Source organism: Mastigoproctus giganteus, chromosome 9, assembly GCF_048544385.1.
Source record: "Mastigoproctus giganteus isolate SK-2022 chromosome 9, ASM4854438v1, whole genome shotgun sequence".
Classification (NCBI taxonomy): Eukaryota; Metazoa; Arthropoda; class Arachnida; order Uropygi; family Thelyphonidae; genus Mastigoproctus; species Mastigoproctus giganteus.
The window spans coordinates 150,509,304-150,530,395 of NC_143583.1; the positions used below are offsets into that span (position 1 = coordinate 150,509,304).

The following is a 21,092-nucleotide window of genomic DNA, read 5'->3' on the forward strand; positions in this document are numbered from 1 at the left end:
AGTACAAGTATCAGCCAGCAAAGTAATGCTGACTATTCTTTGGGACTCTGTGGGTGTTATCTGCATTGAATTTTTGGAAAAAGGGACCACATTAAGTTGAGATATTGGCTAAGCTTTAAAAAAAAAAAAAAAACAGATGGATAAGGCCTGGAAATACAGCTTTGCCTACTTAAACATGACAATGTATGACCTCAGTGTACCCATGCAACATTGGAAAGAACTTTGTCACCAAGATTTGAAGTTTATCTGTATCGTAGCAATAGTCAAGATTTGGCTTCAAGCAACTTATTTTGGCAACAAAGCATAAAGAACATTTTAAATGGAACAAAAGCGATAAAGAAATTAAAGCAGATGTGAAGAAGCAGTTAACTTCTCAAATGAATGAATATTACTTGAACAATATATATTTTTTTTTTATGTGAACCCCAAACACAAGAGGTATTAGAACCTATAGTACTCAGTACCGTGCTTGGGTTGGAGGTTGAGAAGATGAAAGAAGATATTTGTTGACATTGGACTTGAACTTCTGTAGATTGTAATTTTCAGGAAATACGTATGAAGGAAGGTTGTTCCAGAAAACGGCAGTTGAATGAATAAATGAGGAAGATGAAAAGTTGGTTCTGTGGGTTTGAAGTTGGACAGTAAATGGATGTTGGCTGGTGGCGGCACGTGTTCGGACTGTTTTGAAAGAGAGAGCGGGAATTATAGAAGCCAGTTCAGAAGAACAGTGCCCATGGAAGTATCTGTAAAAGAGGCAAGCAGCAGAAACAGTGCGTCTATGAGAAAGCGAGTGGAGAGACTCTGTTAGAGATGAATCATTAATTAACCTAACTGCCCTCTTCTGAATGGAATCAAGAAGCCTGAGAGAGGTTTTGGGGGCACCACCCCAGATGTGGGAACAATATTCCATGGCAGGGTGGATTTCCGATTTATACAGAGTGAGCAGCTGTTTGGAAGAAAAGTAACGCCGAGAGCGAAAGAGAAAACCAAGTTTTTTAGATGCAGAGGAAGCAATATTTGTAATGTGCTTGTGCCAAGAGAGATTAGAAGTCAGGGTAATTCCCAAAAGAGATATATCATTTTGCCTAGAAATCGGAGTGTCACTAAAGATAAGCATAGGAGCAGAAGAATCCTTTTTGCGAGATATAAGACAAGACTGAGTTTTAGAAGGGTTGAAATCAACTAAGTTGTCTTTGCCCCACTGGAGAATTACCTGAAGATCGGCATTTAAGGAATTGGCAGCAGATTTTCGAGAACTTGAAGCTGATTGAGCAGGACAAGGTTTCTCAAAATGGAAAGTTGAATGCAATGTGCTATCATCGGCAAAACTATGGATAGGATTTCCAGTCAATGGAAGAAGGTCATTGATATACAAGAGGAAAAGAGTGGGGGAAAGAACTGAACCTTGGGGGACACCGGCATTAGTGGAGAAGTTAGAAGACAGAGAGCCATCTACCATCACCCTCAGTGAGCGATCAGAGAGAAAACTGGATAACCAATTACTAAAAACAGTTGGCAAACCATAAGATGGAAGCTTGTTTAGAAGACCTTTATGCCAAACACGATCAAAAGCCTTCGAGATGTCAAGAGCAACTACTTGTGTTTCACCGAACCTTTCCATTGAATTAGTCCATAAATGGGTAACATAAGCCAGAATATCACCAGTGGATCGACACTGACGCAATCCATACTGGCGATCGTTGATCAGACGGAAGGTTTCTAGGTAGTTTAAGAGTTGGCAGTTAATTGATTTCTCCATTACTTTAGAAAGAGTAGAAGTAATTGCAATGGGACGATAATTGGATGGGAGGGATTTGTCACCCTTTTTAGGAACTGGCTGGATATGAGCAAATTTCCAAGCAGAAGGAAAAACACCTTTGGAATAAGAAAGTGAAAAAAGGCGGCAAAGAATAGGAGTAAGTTCAGGAGCACAAGTTTTGAGAACAAGTGGAGAAATACCATCAGGACCTGGAGCTTTCTTAGCATCAAGATTCATCAAAATCCTTCTGATATCCTTTTGACGGAAGACCACAGGAGGCATTGAATGGAGCGTGTTAGGAATGGTGGGAGGTGTTTTACCAAGATCATTAATACATGAGCTGGAAGAAAAATGGGATGCTAGCAGGTCAGCTTTATCCTTGGCTGAAGTGACAACAGAACCATCTGGTTTGGACAGAGGTGGGAGCAGAGATGGGCAAAAGTTGCTGCCAATAGCTTTGGCAAGAGACCAGAATGTTCGGCTACCATTAGGGCAAGAAGCAAGTTTTCTACTCTTAGCCTGTTCAAACTCTAGTTTGGACTGATTAATAACTGCTTTACAATTGTTGCGAGCTTTGGTGTAGTCAGAAAATGAAACTGAAGAATTAGAAACAAGCCAATTACGATATGCAACATTCTTCTCTTGGACAGCCTTAGCACATTTATTGGAAAACCAAGGTTTAGATAAAGGACGAGATTTTAAAGTGGAGTGTGGGATAAAGGATTCCATTCCTGCAAGAATAATTTCACTGACACGATCTGAGCAAAAACGTTGACATCAGAAGTTTTGAAACAGTAATCAGACCAAGGAAAAGAAGAAAAGAAGTCTCGCAGGTCATCCCATTTTGCATTTTTGTAATGCCAAACAATATGAGGTTGGGAATAGCCATGAGATAAAGGTTCCATTAGAGAAGAGACAATCACCAAGTTGTGATCTGAAGTGCCTAAAGGACCTCTCACTTCGACCTTGTACTTAAAAGGGTTGTTTGTGAGAAAAAGATCAAGCGTATTGGCTGTATGATTAGGATTGTCCGGTATTCTTGTAGGTAAATGAACAATCTGTGCTAGGTCATTAGTAATTGCAAAAGCCTCAGCATCTCGACCTGCTGGGTCGGTGTGACTAGAAAATGGAAGCCAGCTGGAGTTGTGAACGTTAAAATCACTAAGGAAAATTACCTCACTCACTGTTAGGAAAGTTAGACTGGAGAAAGTCAAGTTGCAAAGAGAGGAAGTCAAAGAGCTCCAAGTGATTAGTGGAGTTGGGAGAACGGTAGAGACAACAGATGAATTTGACACAATGAGGTAGAGAGATTTTAAGCCAGAGAAGATCAAAGAGAGGAGATTCCAAATTGCCAAGTCTCTGACAGGGAATATCAGAACGCACATATGCACAAGTACCACCTTTGAGGCGAAAGGAATCATACAGCAAATAATTTGGACATCTGAGATGAGAAGTAGTTGAATCAACTGATAACTGAGATTCAGTCAGAAAAAGTACATGGGGTTTGGAAGACTGCAAGTGGAAATGGACATCGTTGAGATTGGAATTAAGACCACGTATATTTGTGAAATGAATTAGGAACTAGGTTAGAATATATAAAAACGTGTTAAAAGAACTGGATGAAATGTATCAACTTAGGTGGGGTTTATGTTGAAAAATGATAGATCACATTAAAGATATTTTTTTTTTATCTACGAGTAGTATGTTTTTCTTTCTGACAAAAGTGATGCAGTAAGAGGCATTACTTTCTAGTCTGCCCTCATAACAGTTAACGTTTTTCCATTTTTCACTATCAAAGACCCCCAAGTATACATAGATTCTCAAGTGGGGAAACACTAGTATAATTTTCTTGTTAGGGAATAACAGAGTGCATTGTTTTTTATTTGTTTGTTTATTTAGGTATCAGAATATGGTGATTTCCCTTCTGTTGAAGTGTCAACATCAGCAGTACTCAATTACTGTAAAAGGAAAGTTTTAGTTCCCTATTTTCGTCTTCTTTCTTTAGTAAGTAAAAATGTATGATTCAATTTCTTTTTTACTTCTAAAACTAGTTTTGATAAACCAAACTAGAATTTGGTTAATTTTTTTGCCATGAATTTTATTTTTTTTATTTTTGTAATTATAATTAACATAAAATACACATACTCTAAACCTTAATTTATATGAAAATAAAAAGTGTGAATATAAGAACTTTGATTTTACTGTATTAAAATTTGAAAGATGTGTAAGATCTCTGAAAGATGTGTAAGAAAATCGCTTATCCTTAAGACTACAGATAGACAGAAAAACCAACTTTGTTAACTAAAACTTGTTAGTGGAAGCAGGCTGCACAGGCAGAAACTAATTAGCAGCAACTACTAAAAGACACTTGTTAACCTTCGCACCATTACTTGCATTGCTTGCACCAGAGAGAATATCACACCATTATTTCCATTGCTTGCACCAGAGAGAATATCACACCATTATTTCACACCATAGAATATCACGCCATTATTTCTTTTTTACTTCTAAACTAGTTTTGATAAACCAAACTAGGATTTGGTTAATATTTTTGCCATGAATTTTATTTTTTTGATTTTTGTAATTATAATTAACATAAAATACACATAATCTAAACCTTAATTTATATAAAAATAAAAAGTGAATATAAGAACTTTGATTTTACTGTATTGATTCTATCTGAAAGATGTGTAAGAAAATCGCTTATCCTTAAGACTACAGATAGACAGGAAAACCAACTTTGTTAACTAAAACTTGTTAGTGGCAGCAGGCTGCACAGGCAGAAACAAATTAGCAGCAACGACTAAAAGACACATGTGTGAGCATTTTTGTTGAAGCTTTTGTGGCATGGGTTGGCTTGAATTAATATCATCAGGTTTGAAGTTTTTATACCATTATTTCCATTGCTTGCACCTTTGCACCATTACTTCCATTGCTTGCACCAGAGAGAATATCACAGGCTATCTAACAGTGATGGTGGGACTGTTAATAACCCTGGATATAACCCCTATATGCAAGTCCTGAAATACGGCACCTAACACACTGTTGGTGACCACCCAGGAGTGAACCAACGTAAGTAGGGGTTGAGGTGTGGCACTCACACCACATGGAGAAATGCCACCCCTCTGCATTATCAGGGAATACTAGGTATGCAAGCAGTATGATTGGTGTCTTTTGAGGCTATGATGGACACCGTGGCAAGATCCAATCTTCTTTACATTTCAAGGGTACAGCTCTAAAATGGTGTTTGCAGGCCGGCTGCAATTTAGTACACTGGACCGAACCTATTGGTAACTCTCTAGAAGGCTTCCAAATCAGACACGAGTGACTACAGACCATTTAGTTTAACTTCTTTTCCGAGAAAATAATGGAGTCACTGGTTAAAGATGCATTGTAGGATCATCTAGACAAAACTGCAGTAATAATTCAGACACAGCATGGGTTAAGGGAAAAGTCTGGTCTGACAAATTTGATTGGATACTCTGATGTGGTTAAAAAGGAACTGGATGCAAAAAATAATTTTTATATATACTTGGATTTCAGGAAAACTTTTGACACTGTTGTGCATTGAAGACTACAAATTGGAATTGTATGGTATTAAGGGTAAGTTGCTACAATGGATAAAAGGGTGGTTGAGTGGGAGAAGACAGAGAGTGGTAATCAATGACCGCTGCTTTTCGTGGACTAATTAGTATTAGTAATGGCCGCATGGCGCAGGAAAGCCTATGGCTTATGCTGCACTAGCCAAAAAAAAAAAAAACTGAATAAAACAATGATAAAAAAGGGAAGAAAAAAAAAAAAAATTAATAAAAGAAAAGGAAATTAAGCTTATCATCCTAGGTGCTTCCCTCACCCGAAGGTACTAGCCAGATGACCTTTGAATTTCTCCAAACTGTCAGCCTCTACCACCCATATAGGCAACTTATTCCAGTAATTTATAACATGCTGACTAAAATAAAACTTCCTGCAGTCCAATCTAAACATTCCCCCCCCCCGTAACTTGAATTTATGTCCCCTAGTTCTAGCATCATTTATAATGTTATTAGTGGAGTCCCCCAGGGTTCGGTGTTAGGCCCACTATTGTTTTGTATATTTATCAATGATATTGATAAAGGGTCTATCAGGCTTAATGTCGAAGTTTGCTGATGATACAAAGGTTGGCAGGGTTGTTAATGACAGTGTGCTACTGCAACAGGATCTAAAAAATTTGGGCAGATGGGCTGAGAAGTGGCAACTGAAGTTTAATATTGACAAATACAAAGTACTGTATATGGGTAGAAGTAACCCCAGAGAAACATACCAACTGTATGGTGTACTATACTTAGGGTTTTAGAAAATGAAAAAGACCTGGGAGTAATTGTGCAGTCAGATATGAAGTTTTCTGAGCAGTGCAGACAAGGCTGCAAGAGCAGGTCATGGGGTGTTGTCAATAATATACAGGAATTTTGCTAGTATGGAAAAGAAGGTGATTATCCCTTTGTATAAGGCAATGGTCAGGCCATGCCTTGAGTACCGCATACAGGTATGGAGGCCTCATTTTAGGAAGGATGTAGAGTTGCTTGAGCGTGTACAAAGGTTGGTGAGGGGAACGAAGGGGTTCTCTTACCAAGAAAGGCTTAAGTTCTGCAAATTGCAGTGGCTGGAGACTAGGCACCTGCAAGTTGATCTGATTGAGGTGTATAAGGCTTTGAATGGGTTGAGCACACTGAATTCTGATGGGATTCTTCCACTTACTCAGATTACAAACATAAGGGGGCATAAATTCAAATCGAGGAAAGACAGTTGTAGAATAGATGTGCAGAAATTTGCCTTTAGCCAGTGGGAACAAACTTCCATCTGTCGTTGTGGAAGTTGATAACTTAAATAAATTCAAGGAGGAACTGGACAATCTTTTAGAGGGAATGGATATGTGAAATTTTTTTTTTTCCCCCTTTGGCTGATGCTACATAAGCTCGTACTCTTTCATCACATACCTCCATTACTACTACTACTACTTCACATCATACTGGGGCTCATGAAATATTTCGTGAGAGCTTTGGAAGTGAATGGTCCTGCATTCACATACTTGCAAAAGAAATTCCCATGACTTAGTACAGAGAAGATTAAGGTAGGCATTTTCATTGGTCCACAAATAAGGCAACTTTTCAAAGACAAACAGTTTGAATGTGCCCTTAGTGATAGCAAGAAATCACTGTGGAAAGCCTTTCGAAATGTTTCAAATGGTTTTCTAGGAAATGTTAAAGCTGGTAACTACAGGCAGCTTGTGGAAGATCTCATTACTTCTTATGAAATACTGGGGTGCAACATGTCATTGAAGATGCATTTCTTGCACTCACATCTCAATTTCTTCCTGCCAAACTGTGGTGCCGTCAGCAACAAACATGGTGAGCGCTTCCATCGAGACATCGAAGCAATGGAACAAATGGAATAGACATTAAATGCAAAAAAAAAAAAAAAAAAAATACAAAAGCAAATGGACTGTGATTATGTTAGCTGATTATTGCTGGATGGTGAAGAGGGATGCTCCTGGAGCTGAATACAAGCGAAAGGTGAAAACTTGATGTGTTTTATACAGGTATAAATACCTTGTATTTTTTTTAATTTATTTATTTTTTTGTCCTCACCTTTTCCCATTGGGGTCAGTGTTTTTTATTGTTTTGGCATGCAATTTTTACGGCCGGATGCCCTTCCTGACACCAACCCTCACCCTTTATCCGGGCTGGGGATATGCGGTGGTCATTCCCTGACCTTCCATATCCTCCATATTTGGTGGTCACGGGCTCGACCCCGGTCTAATCAAGAAGCGTGTGCTACTCACTACTGCTCCTGCCCACCTGGCTATGGAGGCGCCATATAAATACCTTGTATAAGTATAAAAAACTTCTTTTATCAAAAATGAGCTAACTTGCCATTTTAAGAACTGTTTCCGTGTTTAGCACCCTAAAATCTATAAAGTAAACTTACTTTCATGCCCATAACAAGATATGACCCAAAATTTGTTGTTCAGTGTAATAATGACATTTGAGATAGCCTGACAAAACTTTCTTGGAGTCAGATAAAAAATTTCACAAAAATCCTTCCACTGGGAGTTCAGTTGTTACATTAATTAACAAGTACAGAGCAACATTGAGAAAAAGTTAAGGGTTAGGATTGAAAGTGTCTGCAAACCTGCCCAGACATGATAGGAGGAGTACATGATGAGAGCCTTGTCAATCAATTACACCCTGGAGAAACTGCAAGGTTCATGCGGTAGAATTTTTCTCAGCGTGGTCTGTACTTGTTAACAGGAGAGACTGTTTTTACAGGGATGGGGTACACTTAAATAGAAAAGGTTGAAGAATATTTGCTGACGCTGTTAAGGCGGTGGGTTGGAAAACTGCTATCCTTGAGGGATACACAGATTAATAGTGATTCTTGCACTGCTTCTGTTGGAACATGTAGCAACCTAGAAAGCAAGGTGTTGCTGATTTCAAGACATGCTGAGACTCCTTGTAGAACAGGCAAATACATGGGATGTATTAGGGTTAATAAGATTAAAACCACTTGCAGGTATACTTGTATGTGCACTAATTCTAGGAGCATAATAAATAAATTTGAATTTGAAGTACTGATCAAATCATCAGGGACATTGGTGTCACTCAGATATAAAGGATTCAGAATTTCAATATGGGGAGTGTAATGTGTACACGAGGGTAGAATTATACTCTTAGTTAAGAAGTACATAACATCTATGGCAGTGCATCCATTGCTACTACTAAACATCAGTGGCTAGTGCAATGTCGAGTCAGTTTGGTGTGATATAAGCACTGGGAAAACAAAAATTAGGATAGGAGTGTGTTATAGGTCTAAACTAGGGATTCTCAATAGGACAATATCCTCCAAGGGGACAAAAATTGTTTTTTGGGGGCAAAAAAATCATGGGTATTACAATGGTTTATGGCCCTCCAAAGTTAAACCATACCCGACGATATTGTATTCCTTAATATTTAATTTCTCTCATTGGGTTTTCTTTTCCTCCTGAAACAACTGATTTTTAACATATAAGTATATTATATTAGGAGTGAGTGAGAAATTTTGATAAAAGGAAGATAGTGGGCATGGTTTAATTCAACCACCTTTGCTTTTCATATATATTAAATGCTTGAGTGCTTTCAGAGGTAATGTCTCCACAATTCTTGGCATTTGCACCTTTCCAACAGCTGTGACCTTGGAAATGAGGAAATGTTTCAGTCTATTGTTTCTACTTTCTAAGCGATAATTAGTATTGAATTTTTGTTTCCTTGTGAAAGTTGTTTATTTTTGATCCACAGTGCTTTTGTAAGTGACATGGGATATGAGAGTTAAATAAAAATAGTTTATATTTCATTATTTAATTCTTTGTAGTTATTTAACCCATCATCAATCATGTCAAGACTTAGTATTAGTAACGGCCGCATGGTGCAAGAAAGCCTATGGCTTATGCTGCACCAGCCGAAAAAAAAAAAAAAAAAAAATCCGAACAAAACAATGATAAAAACAAAAAAAAAATTAAAATAAATAAATAAATAACTAAATAATAATAATTAATAAAAAAAAAAAAAAAAGGAAAAAGAAAATTAAACCTATCATTCTATGCGCTTCCCTTACCCGAAAGTACTATCCAGATGACCTTTGAATTTCCCCAAACTGTCGGCCTCTACCACCCATGAAGGCAACTTATTCCAGTAATTTATAACTGTTGATGCCGAAAAGAAAAAGTGTTGACAGTATCTGGATGAATATCTATCTAGCTTGTGGTTTTATTGAAAGCCCATTCGACTCAAGACAGCCTATGTGTCTTATGTGTAATACTTCTTTTTCAGATGAGGCTATGAAACCATCAAGACTTTTAGATCACTTAATTAAGAAACATCCTGATAAAGTTGGTAAACATATTGAATGTTTTAAAACAGAATTTTGAGCAACATAACACAGTTACTTCCTTATTTAAAAAGAACACACAAATGACGATGGAATGATTGCATCTTATAAAATTGCAGAAATCATTGCAAAAACTGGTAGTGTTTATACAGTTGCTGAGACTGTTATATGACCAGCATATTAGAAACTGTCATTTCAATAGTGATGCATCATAATCCTTCCAGTATTTTAAATGCATTGCCATTGAGCAACAATTCAATTAGAAGACTAATTGATGAGATATCAGTTAACATTGAAGAGCAGCTAATTAACAAACTAAAATGAGAAAATTTTCTATTCGGATTGATGAATCCACAGTTACTGACAATAAGGCCCTTCTAATTGCATACATTTGTTATTTTTGTGATGATTATAAATTGCAAGAAGAGATGTTGTTTGTAAAATTTATAGAAACCAACTGCACTGAAGCATCCATTTTTGCTACTGTAAAAACATGGTTTGATGAAAAACAAGTACCATTGTAGTATTCTCCCCAGAAAATTTTGCCAGCCTGGTGGCATTCTGAAGTAGCCAGGTGGGGAAGTGTAATACTTTGCAATATTATAAAATCTTCTGTTATTTATAAATGTGACTTAAGCGATCCAGAGCAAAAATTAATTGCATAATTTAACATTATATGCTCCTGTTACATTGATCGCGATTGCATAGCATGTTCGAATTAATATTGATTGAGATTAGTGAGCAGTACCATACAGTACCGTGAGAATCACTTAAATTTTAGCCTGGCGGTCAGTTAAATTCACCAGGCAGTGTACCCATTCGATAGGTCCTGGAGAGAACACTGCCATAGGAAAATTTGGCATCCTGGGCCACTGATGGTGCTACCTCCATGGTTGGAAGACATAAAGGATTTATAGCCCACCTAAAGGAAATATGTCCCAAAACTCTTTCAGTATACTGCATTGTGTACCAACATCATCTGATTGCAAAAAATATTAGTCCAATTCTTTATCAATCTCTCAGTATAGTTATTAAAACCATCAATAAAATAAAGTCACAGCAAACATGATCGCCTTTTCAGAAAATTGTGTTGATAATGAAGAACAGTATGTGAGGCTCTTTTACATACAGAAGTGAGATGACTTTCTAAATGAAACTGTCTAACAAGATTTGTAAACCTTTTTGATACAATAATTAGTTTTTTAGAAAGCAAACGAGACAGATTTAGCAAAGAGATCAGCAAACACAAAAACAACCTATACTATATGGCTTGGATTTTTCAAAAACTTCACGACTTAATGGTAACTTCAAGTGAAATTAATTACAGGGATAGACTGTACACATGTATTAAAAGCCTTCACTGAAAAACTGGAAATATTTGAAAGCAATTTAATGAGAAAGCAATTTCATGGTATTCAAGAGTTAGCTGAAATCAATGAATCTCTCACCGAGAATGATCTTAAGAATTATTCATATCATTTGCATTCTTTAAAAGGTGAAATGAAAAATAGATTTTCAGATTTATTTTCTTTGGAAGTGAAGCCATGGATGTTAGATCCAGTTGGATGTGATTCCGGATATTAGTATCTTGTCCCTAAAGCCACACTGCTCGAATTTTTACAGCATTTTTCTTCTCTGCCATGAGTCTCATTAGTTCATCTGGCATTTAGGTGTAAGCCTTGCAGAGTATCTTTTAGTTGGTATTAGCTGCTTTTCTAAAATCTAAGTATATATGATATAAAAATTATTTTTGTCTAGTTCCTTTGTTACTGCATCGTAGCATTTAGTCAGATCAGTCAGACAAGATCGCCCTTTAAAAAATCCATGATGAGACTGCAGTATAACTACATTTCTGTCTAGATGATCCTGCATTACTTTTAACTAGTGAAGAAATTCTGTTAGTGAGGAAATTCAAGAACTCATTGAATTAAAATGTAATGAATAATGCAAATATAAATTTGAAAAAGGGGAAATGGCTGAGTTGTGGGGATCAAAAACAACTTAACTTCTTTATCCAACAATATGGTTTGAAATGGCCAAAGTACTTCTTTGTTTTCCAACATCTTATATGGTTGAAAGTGGTTTTAGTTCAGTAAATAAAATATTAACAAAGGAAAGAAACAGAATTGATATATGTTCAAGAGGAGACATTAGAATTAAACTTACTAACCTCATACCGAACATTGAACTTTTAGCTAAGAAGCATCAGGCTCAGAGATCATTGAATAAAAAGGAATAAGTATAAAGTATTTTCTTGTTTAAAATTTAAAAATATTAAAAATTGTTAAAAATAAAATAATTAAAAATAATTATTTTTAAAATATTAGATTAGGAAAAAAAAAATTGTCTAAAAAGCCCTTTAGGGAGCCGATAATTAAAAAAAAAGATTGAGAAACACTGGTCTAAACACAGTGACAAGTATAATGAACAGCTGTACAGACAGATAGTGGGCCAGTAAATCAGATTGTCTTGTAAGGGGATTTTAACTTTCTAGATCAGCGTTTCCCAAACTGTGTTCTGTGAAAAATCCTAATTAATAATTAAAAAAAAAATAATAATAAATTTTGCATATTTGTAGCACACACCACTTTTGTATCATTCTAATTTAAAAATTTTTTTGTTATTAATATACTGTACTGGCATCAACTAATCAAATACACTTGAGAACACTTTATTTTGGCGCGCTTTGCATATAGAAGTATGCGTAGATGTAATGACATCTACGAAAAAGTAGCAATGTAGTGGTCTAATATGCCATTCATATGCAATTTATCCTGGAGTAGACAGGCTGGGGGGGGGGGGGGAAGCAAACCAATATCATGCATCGTTCGGGTGGATGAAACAAAGTAGCCTTCTGCTGACACGTTCTTGCATGTTTGCACAGCAAGTCAGTAATAGTGCGGAAAACTAGTAAGCATAATTAAATTCACTTGTATAAATATTTTTTTGATAATTATCAATATTTTAAAATATTATTATCAAATAAATGACCATGGATTTTTGGTTGAAAAAAGGAACTTTAAAATGAGAAGCAAGCACTTCTAGTAGTGCAACTGTGGTCAATTAAAACGAACACAATATTGTCACACTTCAATGTGAGCATGAAAATTGCAGCCTTTTTTTCTCAAAAAATCAGAAGTGAAAAAGAGGAACTAATTAATAAAAGACCAAAGCGAAAGTATTATGACAGTTATTTGAATTTTGGCTTTACGTGTGTTGGAAATAAAGATGCTCCTGATGCAGAGTGAGTCATATGTAATAAAATATTAGCAAACAGTTCTTTGGCTCCTGCTAAACTTGTGTTCCATAAATATATTGTGAGATGGAAAGTGTTCCGTGACTAACAAATGATCCTGAATTCCACCCTTGATCATTGCCTCCGTGATTTTCCCTACCACTGAAGTCAGACTGACAGGTCGATAATTTCCACTTCACTCTCAGAGCTACCCTTATGTATGGGAGATACATTGGCACTTTTCCAATCCAAGGGAATCTCCCCAGAGTCTAGTGATGCTCACATAATTAGCCTCAATGATTCAATCCACTCACTTGCTGCCTCCCTTAAGATTATAGGATATATTCCATCAACTCCAGAAGCCTTACTGGCCTGTAGGCTCGAACGTTTTTTCATTAAATAATCTTGCGAAATTTCAATATCATTAATTACATATTTTTCAACTTCGCTCCCACAATTTCCCATTTCCACAAAAGGTTTTTCATTTGTAAATATCGATGCAAAATAACTATTGAGTTCATCTGCAACGGCAGCTGGTGTATTTAATACCATCCCCTTTCCCTTACGTAAAGGTCCGATCTGGTTTGTCCTGCTCTTCTTGGCATTTATATATGTGAAGAATTCCTTATCCCCCTCTTTGCTCTGTTTGCTAGTGCTTTCTCATAAACTGCCTTTGCCTGTCAAACCTTTTCTGTGGCTCTATCACAGATCATCTTGTAGCTGTTATAGGCATCAGTACTTTTTACTGCTCTGTAACCTTTCCATGTCACCTTTTTCTGCTCAAGTAATGTTGCAGCTTCACTATTCATCCAACTTGGAACCCTCCTTGTGGAGTATTTTTTTAATGGTAAATACGCATTCGAGGCATCTGTGATTAATGTTTTAAAAGCATACCACAGTTCAATTGTATTCATTCTCTTTGCGATATCTACCCAGTTAATAGAGGCCATGTAGTACCTTAAGGCATTGTAATTTCCTTTTCTGAAATTAAAACCCATTCCTTTGCTTTTTATTGCTGCTACCTCTCTCATTGTCATCCACCGTAGAACTCCGTGATCACTTCCTGCTACTGGTTCCTCTACTGTCAGCCCTGTTATGTCATCTGATTCATGGGTGATGATGAGGTCTAGGATTCTCTAGTACTTTCCCTGTCATGTTGATTCAAATAACAGTCATCTAGTTGATTTAAAAATTTTGTTCCCTATGTCGAGTTTCCTTCCCATTTTCTCCAATAAATTAGAGGCAAATTGAAATCACCCATAATAAGACATTGACGCTTACTTGCCCATTCCATTTGCATGTAGAGGCTTTTGTCATAATCTTCACAATCATCTGGTCTGTAGATTACTCCTATTCGCATTATACCTTTGTTTCCAACTATCTCACACCATACAGATTCTATACTAGCATGTGAAACATCTGAATCCAGGAAAGCTATCGTCGCACTCAGGCTGTTTCTGATAAGAAGCATTACCCCACCACCCCTTCTTTCTATCCTATCCTTCCTAAATACATTATAGAAGCCGTACTGAAACTCATCATCCCCAATTTCCGGGTGGCACCACGTCTCCGTAAGCCCTATTATGTCCTGTCCGCATTACTTGTTTTAACCAGCAGTTCAAATTCGCTTATTTTATTGACGACATTTCTAACATTACTATATAAACAATTAAGACTTACTGTTCTTGTATATTTAACAACCCTAACACAACCCTTGAAGTTTTTTAGGCTCGCTTCCCTAGCATTAGCTACCCACTCACTTGAAACGTTTCTGCCCCCAGAACATCTAGATAATATGTCCTGTTGGGGTAACAGGTAAGAACTCTTGAGGTATGTGCAAGAGTTACTTTGAAGTCACAGCATGGATTTGTTAAGGGGTGATCTTGTCTGACCAATCTGATTGGATACTATGACACAGTAACAAAGGAACTGGATGAAAAAAATAATTTTGACATCATATACCTAGATTTCAAAAAAAAAAATTTGGCGAAGGTAAAGAAAGTCCACACAAGAGCACACAAAAGTTCGACAAATTTACCAGTAAAAGTACTTTGCCGTAATGGCCTTTGTATTGTTGCTCACTCAGTAAACATACAGTGGGTGTTATCAGTCAGGAGTAGAAATTTAATCCCATGGGAGTTTGAAACCCTCCCAAAGTGGAGGGGTTAACCTAACCTTTTTTCTTTAGAATCAATGGTGGACTAGTGGATAAATTGTTTATTAAGAAAAAAAAGGCAAAGGTTGCCCACACGAGAAGCACGGCATACTTCGAAAAAGTGTACCAGTGAAACTACGTTACGAAAATTTTTTATGACACCAGAACTTCCAATATGACTCTGTTCGTGATTCAATTAGTTAATTCAATTAGTGGGCTTTCTTTACCTTAGCCAAAAAATTTATACTGTTGCACATAAGACATCTGCCTAATTTTTATAGATCTTGTTATAGTGGCATAACCTAATAACTCTCATTAACCACTCTGCAAATCTTTGTATTATCTGCGTAGACATTAAGCCTAATATGTTTTCAATCAACATCATTAATAAATATAGAGAACAACAATGAGCCCAGCACTGAACCCTGGGCAACTCCACTAATAACTTTTGTTCAAGAAAGCAGTGCCCATTGATAACAACTCTGTCTTCTCCCACTCAACTATCCTTTTTTTCCATAGCAGTATCTTGTCCCTAAAGCCACACTGTTCCAATTTGTACAGCATTTTTCTTCTCTGGCATGAGTCTCATTAGTTCACCTGACATTTAGGTGTAAGCCTTGCAGAGCATCTCTTAGTTGGTATAAGCTGCTTTTCTGAAATCTAAGTATATGATATCAAAATTATTTTTGTCTAGTTCCTTTTTTACTGCATTGTAGCATCTAGTTAGATCAGTCAGACAAGATCGCCCTTTAACAAATCCATGATTAGACTGCAGTATAACTACATTTCTGAATAGATGATCCTGCATTACTTTTAACCAGTGACTCAATTATTTTCCTTGGAACAGAAGTCCTGCTAACAGGTCTCTAATATCACCCTTTGATCTCCTTTGTGAATTGAAATACATTCGCACATTTCATAGGAAGGCATTCTCCAAGAATGCCTTCATATGAGGGCATTCTCCAAAAATGCCCTCATAATTTGGACTGAGGGTGTGCTTACCTTCTTTGCTTCCTCCCTTAATATAACTAGATAGATCCCATCCACTCCAGCTGCCTTTTTTTACATTTAGCTTCAACAGTTTCACTTTCCTTCGGTTATCACAAAATCATTTAGCTCCTTGTCAGAGTTTTCTGGCAACCACTTCCATTAGAATTCCTCACATGTGAATGTAGATGCAAAATACCTATTGAGTTTGTCATCAACCTGATTAGGATCACCATTTAAACCATTCATATATAGTGGAGCAATGTAATTCATTCCCTTCCTTCCTTCCTTCTAGTGTTTACATTCATGAGGAATTCTTTGTATTCCCAGAGACGTCTAGTAATCTGCTCTAGCTTTCTTGAACTCCTTTGTTGACATGATTGCCGAGTAGTTTTCTGCTACATGTTAATTTATATCCACTCCATGCATTTTTCTTCTCTGCTATGAGTCTCATTAGTTTGTCTGACATCCATTTAGATGTCAGCCTTGCAGAGTATCTCTTAGTTGGCGTAAAAAACTTCCCTGAATGCTTTCCATTTAGAATTTTCTGTTGGTGACATCACCAGTTGGTTCCACTGCACAGAATTTAAAACTGTCTGAGGCTACTGTAGTCACCTTTAAGAAAGAAAAAGCCCTTCCCGTAACAGTGGTTACATATTTAAGTAAATCCCATATCAATACACTGTGAATACTGTTACTTGCTGGCTTTTTTATAAAGACTCTTAATATGTGAAGAGTAGCTGATGATAATCACACCAAGATTATTTCATTCTCTTGTTGCTGGCTAACATGCTGGTTAGAAAACAGACATCCAATAAATCCATAAAACCCTTACTACTGTGTGAGTGACCAATCTACAAGTTCCAGTCTATGTAGAAGGTTAAAATCCCCATTATAAGACAGTCTGATTTACTTGCCCACTCTGTGTGGCTGTACAGTTGTTCATAATTCTCATCACTGTCTTTTAACCTATAACACACTGCTACTCTCATTCTTATTTTCACTATTGCTTATGTCAAACCAAACTGCTCCACACTGCACTGGCCACCCTTGTGAACTGGATGCACTGCCTAAGTTATGTGCTTCTTATGCCAACCTTTCTGTATACATTGTACTCCCCATATTCAAATTCTGCATACCTTATGTCTGATTCGCACCGATATCACTATAATGTCCACATTTTATTACTTAATGAGTACTTCAAATTTATTTACTGTGCTCCTGGCTTTAGTGTATGTGCAAGTGTATATTTAACTGTTTTTATCTTAGTCAACCTAACACAGCCCATGTATTTGCTTGTTCCTGCAGGCTTTGAAATCCCCAACACATTGCTTTTCAGGCTTGTTGTATGTTCTAATAGAAGCTCAGGAATTACTTACACCTTTGTCTGTGGCTTCTCTTAAACTGTTAATCTGTGTTTCCTTCCTTCTAGTTTCACAAAACTAGAAGTTTTGTGACCCACCTAATATTGCCTCTATAGCATCAGCAAATATTCTTTCTTCCCTTATATTTATGGGTATACCATACCTGTAAAATTAAGTTGATATCTTTAACAGTTTTCCTTTCTGCTTTGTAATGTTATAATGTTGTGATCCAACTTCATTATTTTCACATAAGTACTTTATTCATGCATTTGCATCAGATTGCTTTAACAATTCCACTTTTTAATGAATTGCTATAGTATTGGAGGTACACTTTGTTGAACTTCTTCATTAGTGCTATTTAATAGTCTCTTATTTAAACGTAAATATACTTTATATAGAGCTAGCTGCTGACTGAAGACTTTAAAAAAAAGATTTAACTCTGAAATGTGAGAGCTCAGTGTGCTTTAAGCTGAAGCAGCCATTTTGGTAACTGTAGTTTTTTCCTGGTTATTTGTTTTCTATATACAGGTAGTTCCCGACTTTACGAGTTAATTCGTTCCTAGTGCTCACTCGTAAAGTGAAAACTTGTAAAGCGGGAATTTATTTCCCATAGACATAATGCTAAAAATAGGGGTTACTTTCTTAATAATGAAATTAGTTAACTAATTAGTTTGTTTAAACAATGATTGATTTATCCAAAGAAATGAAAACGTAGCCTGTAAAATCAAGCAAATTATAATAATAAAAAAATTATTTATGACTTACAAATTTTAAAGAATGTTTATTCATCATCATCGACTAAATGCACACTTGTTGATCACTCATTATTGGCTTGGCACTCAGTTTGTTGCCCAAGGAGTCATCTTCTGCAGGAATGCTTTAAGAGGCATTTGTTTCCAAGATAATCTCTTTTCTTTATAAATTTCAGTTGCATGCATAAGCATTTATAATGGAACTCACAAATTGCAACTAACATGATTTGCATGGAGTAACAAGTTTAGGAAGCTTATAAAAAAGGAATGAAGAGAAGATTCTGAAAATTTGTCTTTTATATGATTGAAGATTTCAGTAAAGGGGAAAAATTTCACCATAATGTCTTAAAAACTTATACAATTCCAACTATAGGTATTATCGCAAATGCAATAACATCAAGTTTACTACCAGTTTATAATTAGATGCACTAACAGAAAAGCCCAATAACCGGGAACTGCAAATTGTTTTTATTGTTTTATGGTCATGACCTCCAGAAATGTGCTTTAGAAAATTATCACACAACCATTCAAAATTGGTTCTTATAACAAAACATATGACAACAATGAAAGTGTAGTACATTTTAGTGATTTGAATTGGAAACTAATACAATTTACACTTAAAAAACGACCTTTTAGAGAGTTATATAGCGGAATTTCAACTTCCGAGGTCATGGAATGAATTACCAGAAAACAATGTGTTATTGGGCTCACATTACATTATTTTCACGATACGATAGTGTCTCTGGAATGGATTAATATCGAAAAGTGAGGTGCACTGTATTGTATAGCTACGCGCATGGTTTGAAATTTGGTATTTATGAATTTTTAATATTCATTTTTTGCAATTAATGTTCATATTTTCGATTTTGTTGATACTTAAAAAAAAAAAAAAACATCTCGTAAACCCAGAAACTCGTGAAGTGGGAACTGCCTGTATTTGTATATTTATTTGCTGAACTCTGGGAGGTTTTGAATTTTGGATTGCCAGACTAAAGGAGTTTAGAAGTACTATGTAGTTATGTCAATTTTAAGTAATTTCACTTTAGTATGGCATGTATCTTGTCCAGCTGAACCAGTTTTAATGAAATTGCTTTTCCACAGCTTGAAATTGAAATTTTCATAACTTATGAACTTAATTTTTTTTTTATACTGCTTTTATACTGCTAGATTCTCGTAGATTTCAGTTTTGGAATGTGAACACCTTAATCTAAGGATACAATATAGTCATTTAATGTGATGTTTGATTATTAAATATAAATATTACAATTTTTTATAATTATTTTTTTCTTTAGTTAGGATGGCGACCATTTCTCAATGTGAGTCGCCCCGAAAATTCAGGAATAGGGGCTCGAATACTCAATATTATGTACACAGTTATTGCTGTATCCTTAATACTCCTTGGATATATTCTTCAATTGGCTGCATGTTTTCGAAGAAATGGCTTAATTTCTTATGAAAAATATACACCAAAAGATGTAAGTCAACCTTATGTTTTGTAGTACGCCTAAGTATTTGAAAAAATATGCTATATATTCATTTTTATTATTAAAAAAATATTTTTATGTTGTTCAACTATATAAAAGGTATGTTTTTCTGAAAGAGATTTTTTATAAAAGCATATTTTTTAAGTCCCCACTCCCTATGGTATTTTACGACTAATAGCTACTCAGTTTTTTATTAATAGCCATAAAATAATTGATTCTTATTCTATTCTTACCTCTGGAACTACCCAAGAATTTGAAATTCATAATGTTGACAAGATAGTACTGTTCAATTTCTTTCTGTGTTTGCGAAATTAATAGGAAGTGCCATGAACTTACAAAGGATTGTTATACTAAGGAACAAAGGATAGTTATACTGAGAAGTAAACATTCTGTGGATTTGCTATAGTATAACAGTATCGCACTATCATATATAATCAACCCCCCCCTCCTCCCTTCCCACCACTCTCACTGCCATAGTTTGTAGAGGTCTCAAATCATATCTAGTCAGAGACTGGTTTGAACCCAGACTTCTTAATGGCTTCTTCAATTGAGGTTGTACTTGACCAGGTCTCTAACAGAGGGAGTAGAGTTTCTCCTGTGAGTTATTCCAGATTTAAATGATAATAGTTAAAGTTCTCATAATGTTTCTCGTTACAGTAGTTCCCCCCATCTTACATGGTTAATTCATTCCATAGGTTTCCATTTAAGTTGAACACTGTGCAAGTTCAATAATGATTAAATATGATATATATTTCAACATATATATTCTTTCAATGGTAAGATAAAGCTAAAAAATGTTACTTATATAAACAAAATGCTATTATAATACTACATAGTATAATTACAATATATAAACCCTCTATATCTGGTACTACTAATTGTAGAAGTTTAAGTACCTGAACTATTTAAAAACTAATAATAATAAAGAACAAACTTGTGTATCTAAGGATCCATGTAATTTGCATTTGTGTAAGAGTTGTGCTTTATCGTACATGACAAAACAATTTGAGATGGCACAGTGTTACCAAAATCAGTCAACTGACTCTGCCACAGCCAGTAATTGTGGAATAGTCAGCACGTTATTAGTTAGCTATGCATTGTTGGGTAACGTGCATTTTGCTTTTAATAATATAGAACAGTGGTTCTCAACAGGGACCATGCCATATTTCTGAGGGGCCACAGGTAAAAGTCGTAAAATTAGGGGCCATGGAAACTGTTAAGTAGGCCACGGAAAGTTCGCTTCAAAATAAAATTATTATTAATAATTTTATTTATTAATAATAAAAAAATAGTGAGATCCGTAAGGATCTCACTAAACTAAAGGACAATAATATTGAGAGAACAAATATAGACACGTATAATTATAACCCAGTTTAATGTAAAATATACTAACAGGCAGTAGCTTTTGAGACTGGCATGTCTCTTTATCAACTGAAATTCAAATACAAATACAATGG

At 35.7% G+C, this 21,092-nt stretch overlaps 1 protein-coding gene across 3 annotated transcripts in view; it reads left to right on the forward strand.

Moving 5' to 3' along the window:
- GrlHz (Gustatory receptor-like Holozoa) overlaps positions 1-21,092 on the forward strand; it is a 235,172-nt gene that overhangs the window by 40,662 nt on the left and 173,418 nt on the right. For all 3 annotated transcript variants that reach the window (XM_090381276.1, XM_090381277.1, XM_090381278.1), the window contains exons 3-4: positions 3,659-3,763; positions 19,444-19,626. In XM_090381276.1, the coding sequence (XP_090237402.1) occupies positions 3,659-3,763; positions 19,444-19,626 (288 nt within the window). The remainder of the gene's footprint in view (positions 1-3,658; positions 3,764-19,443; positions 19,627-21,092) is intronic.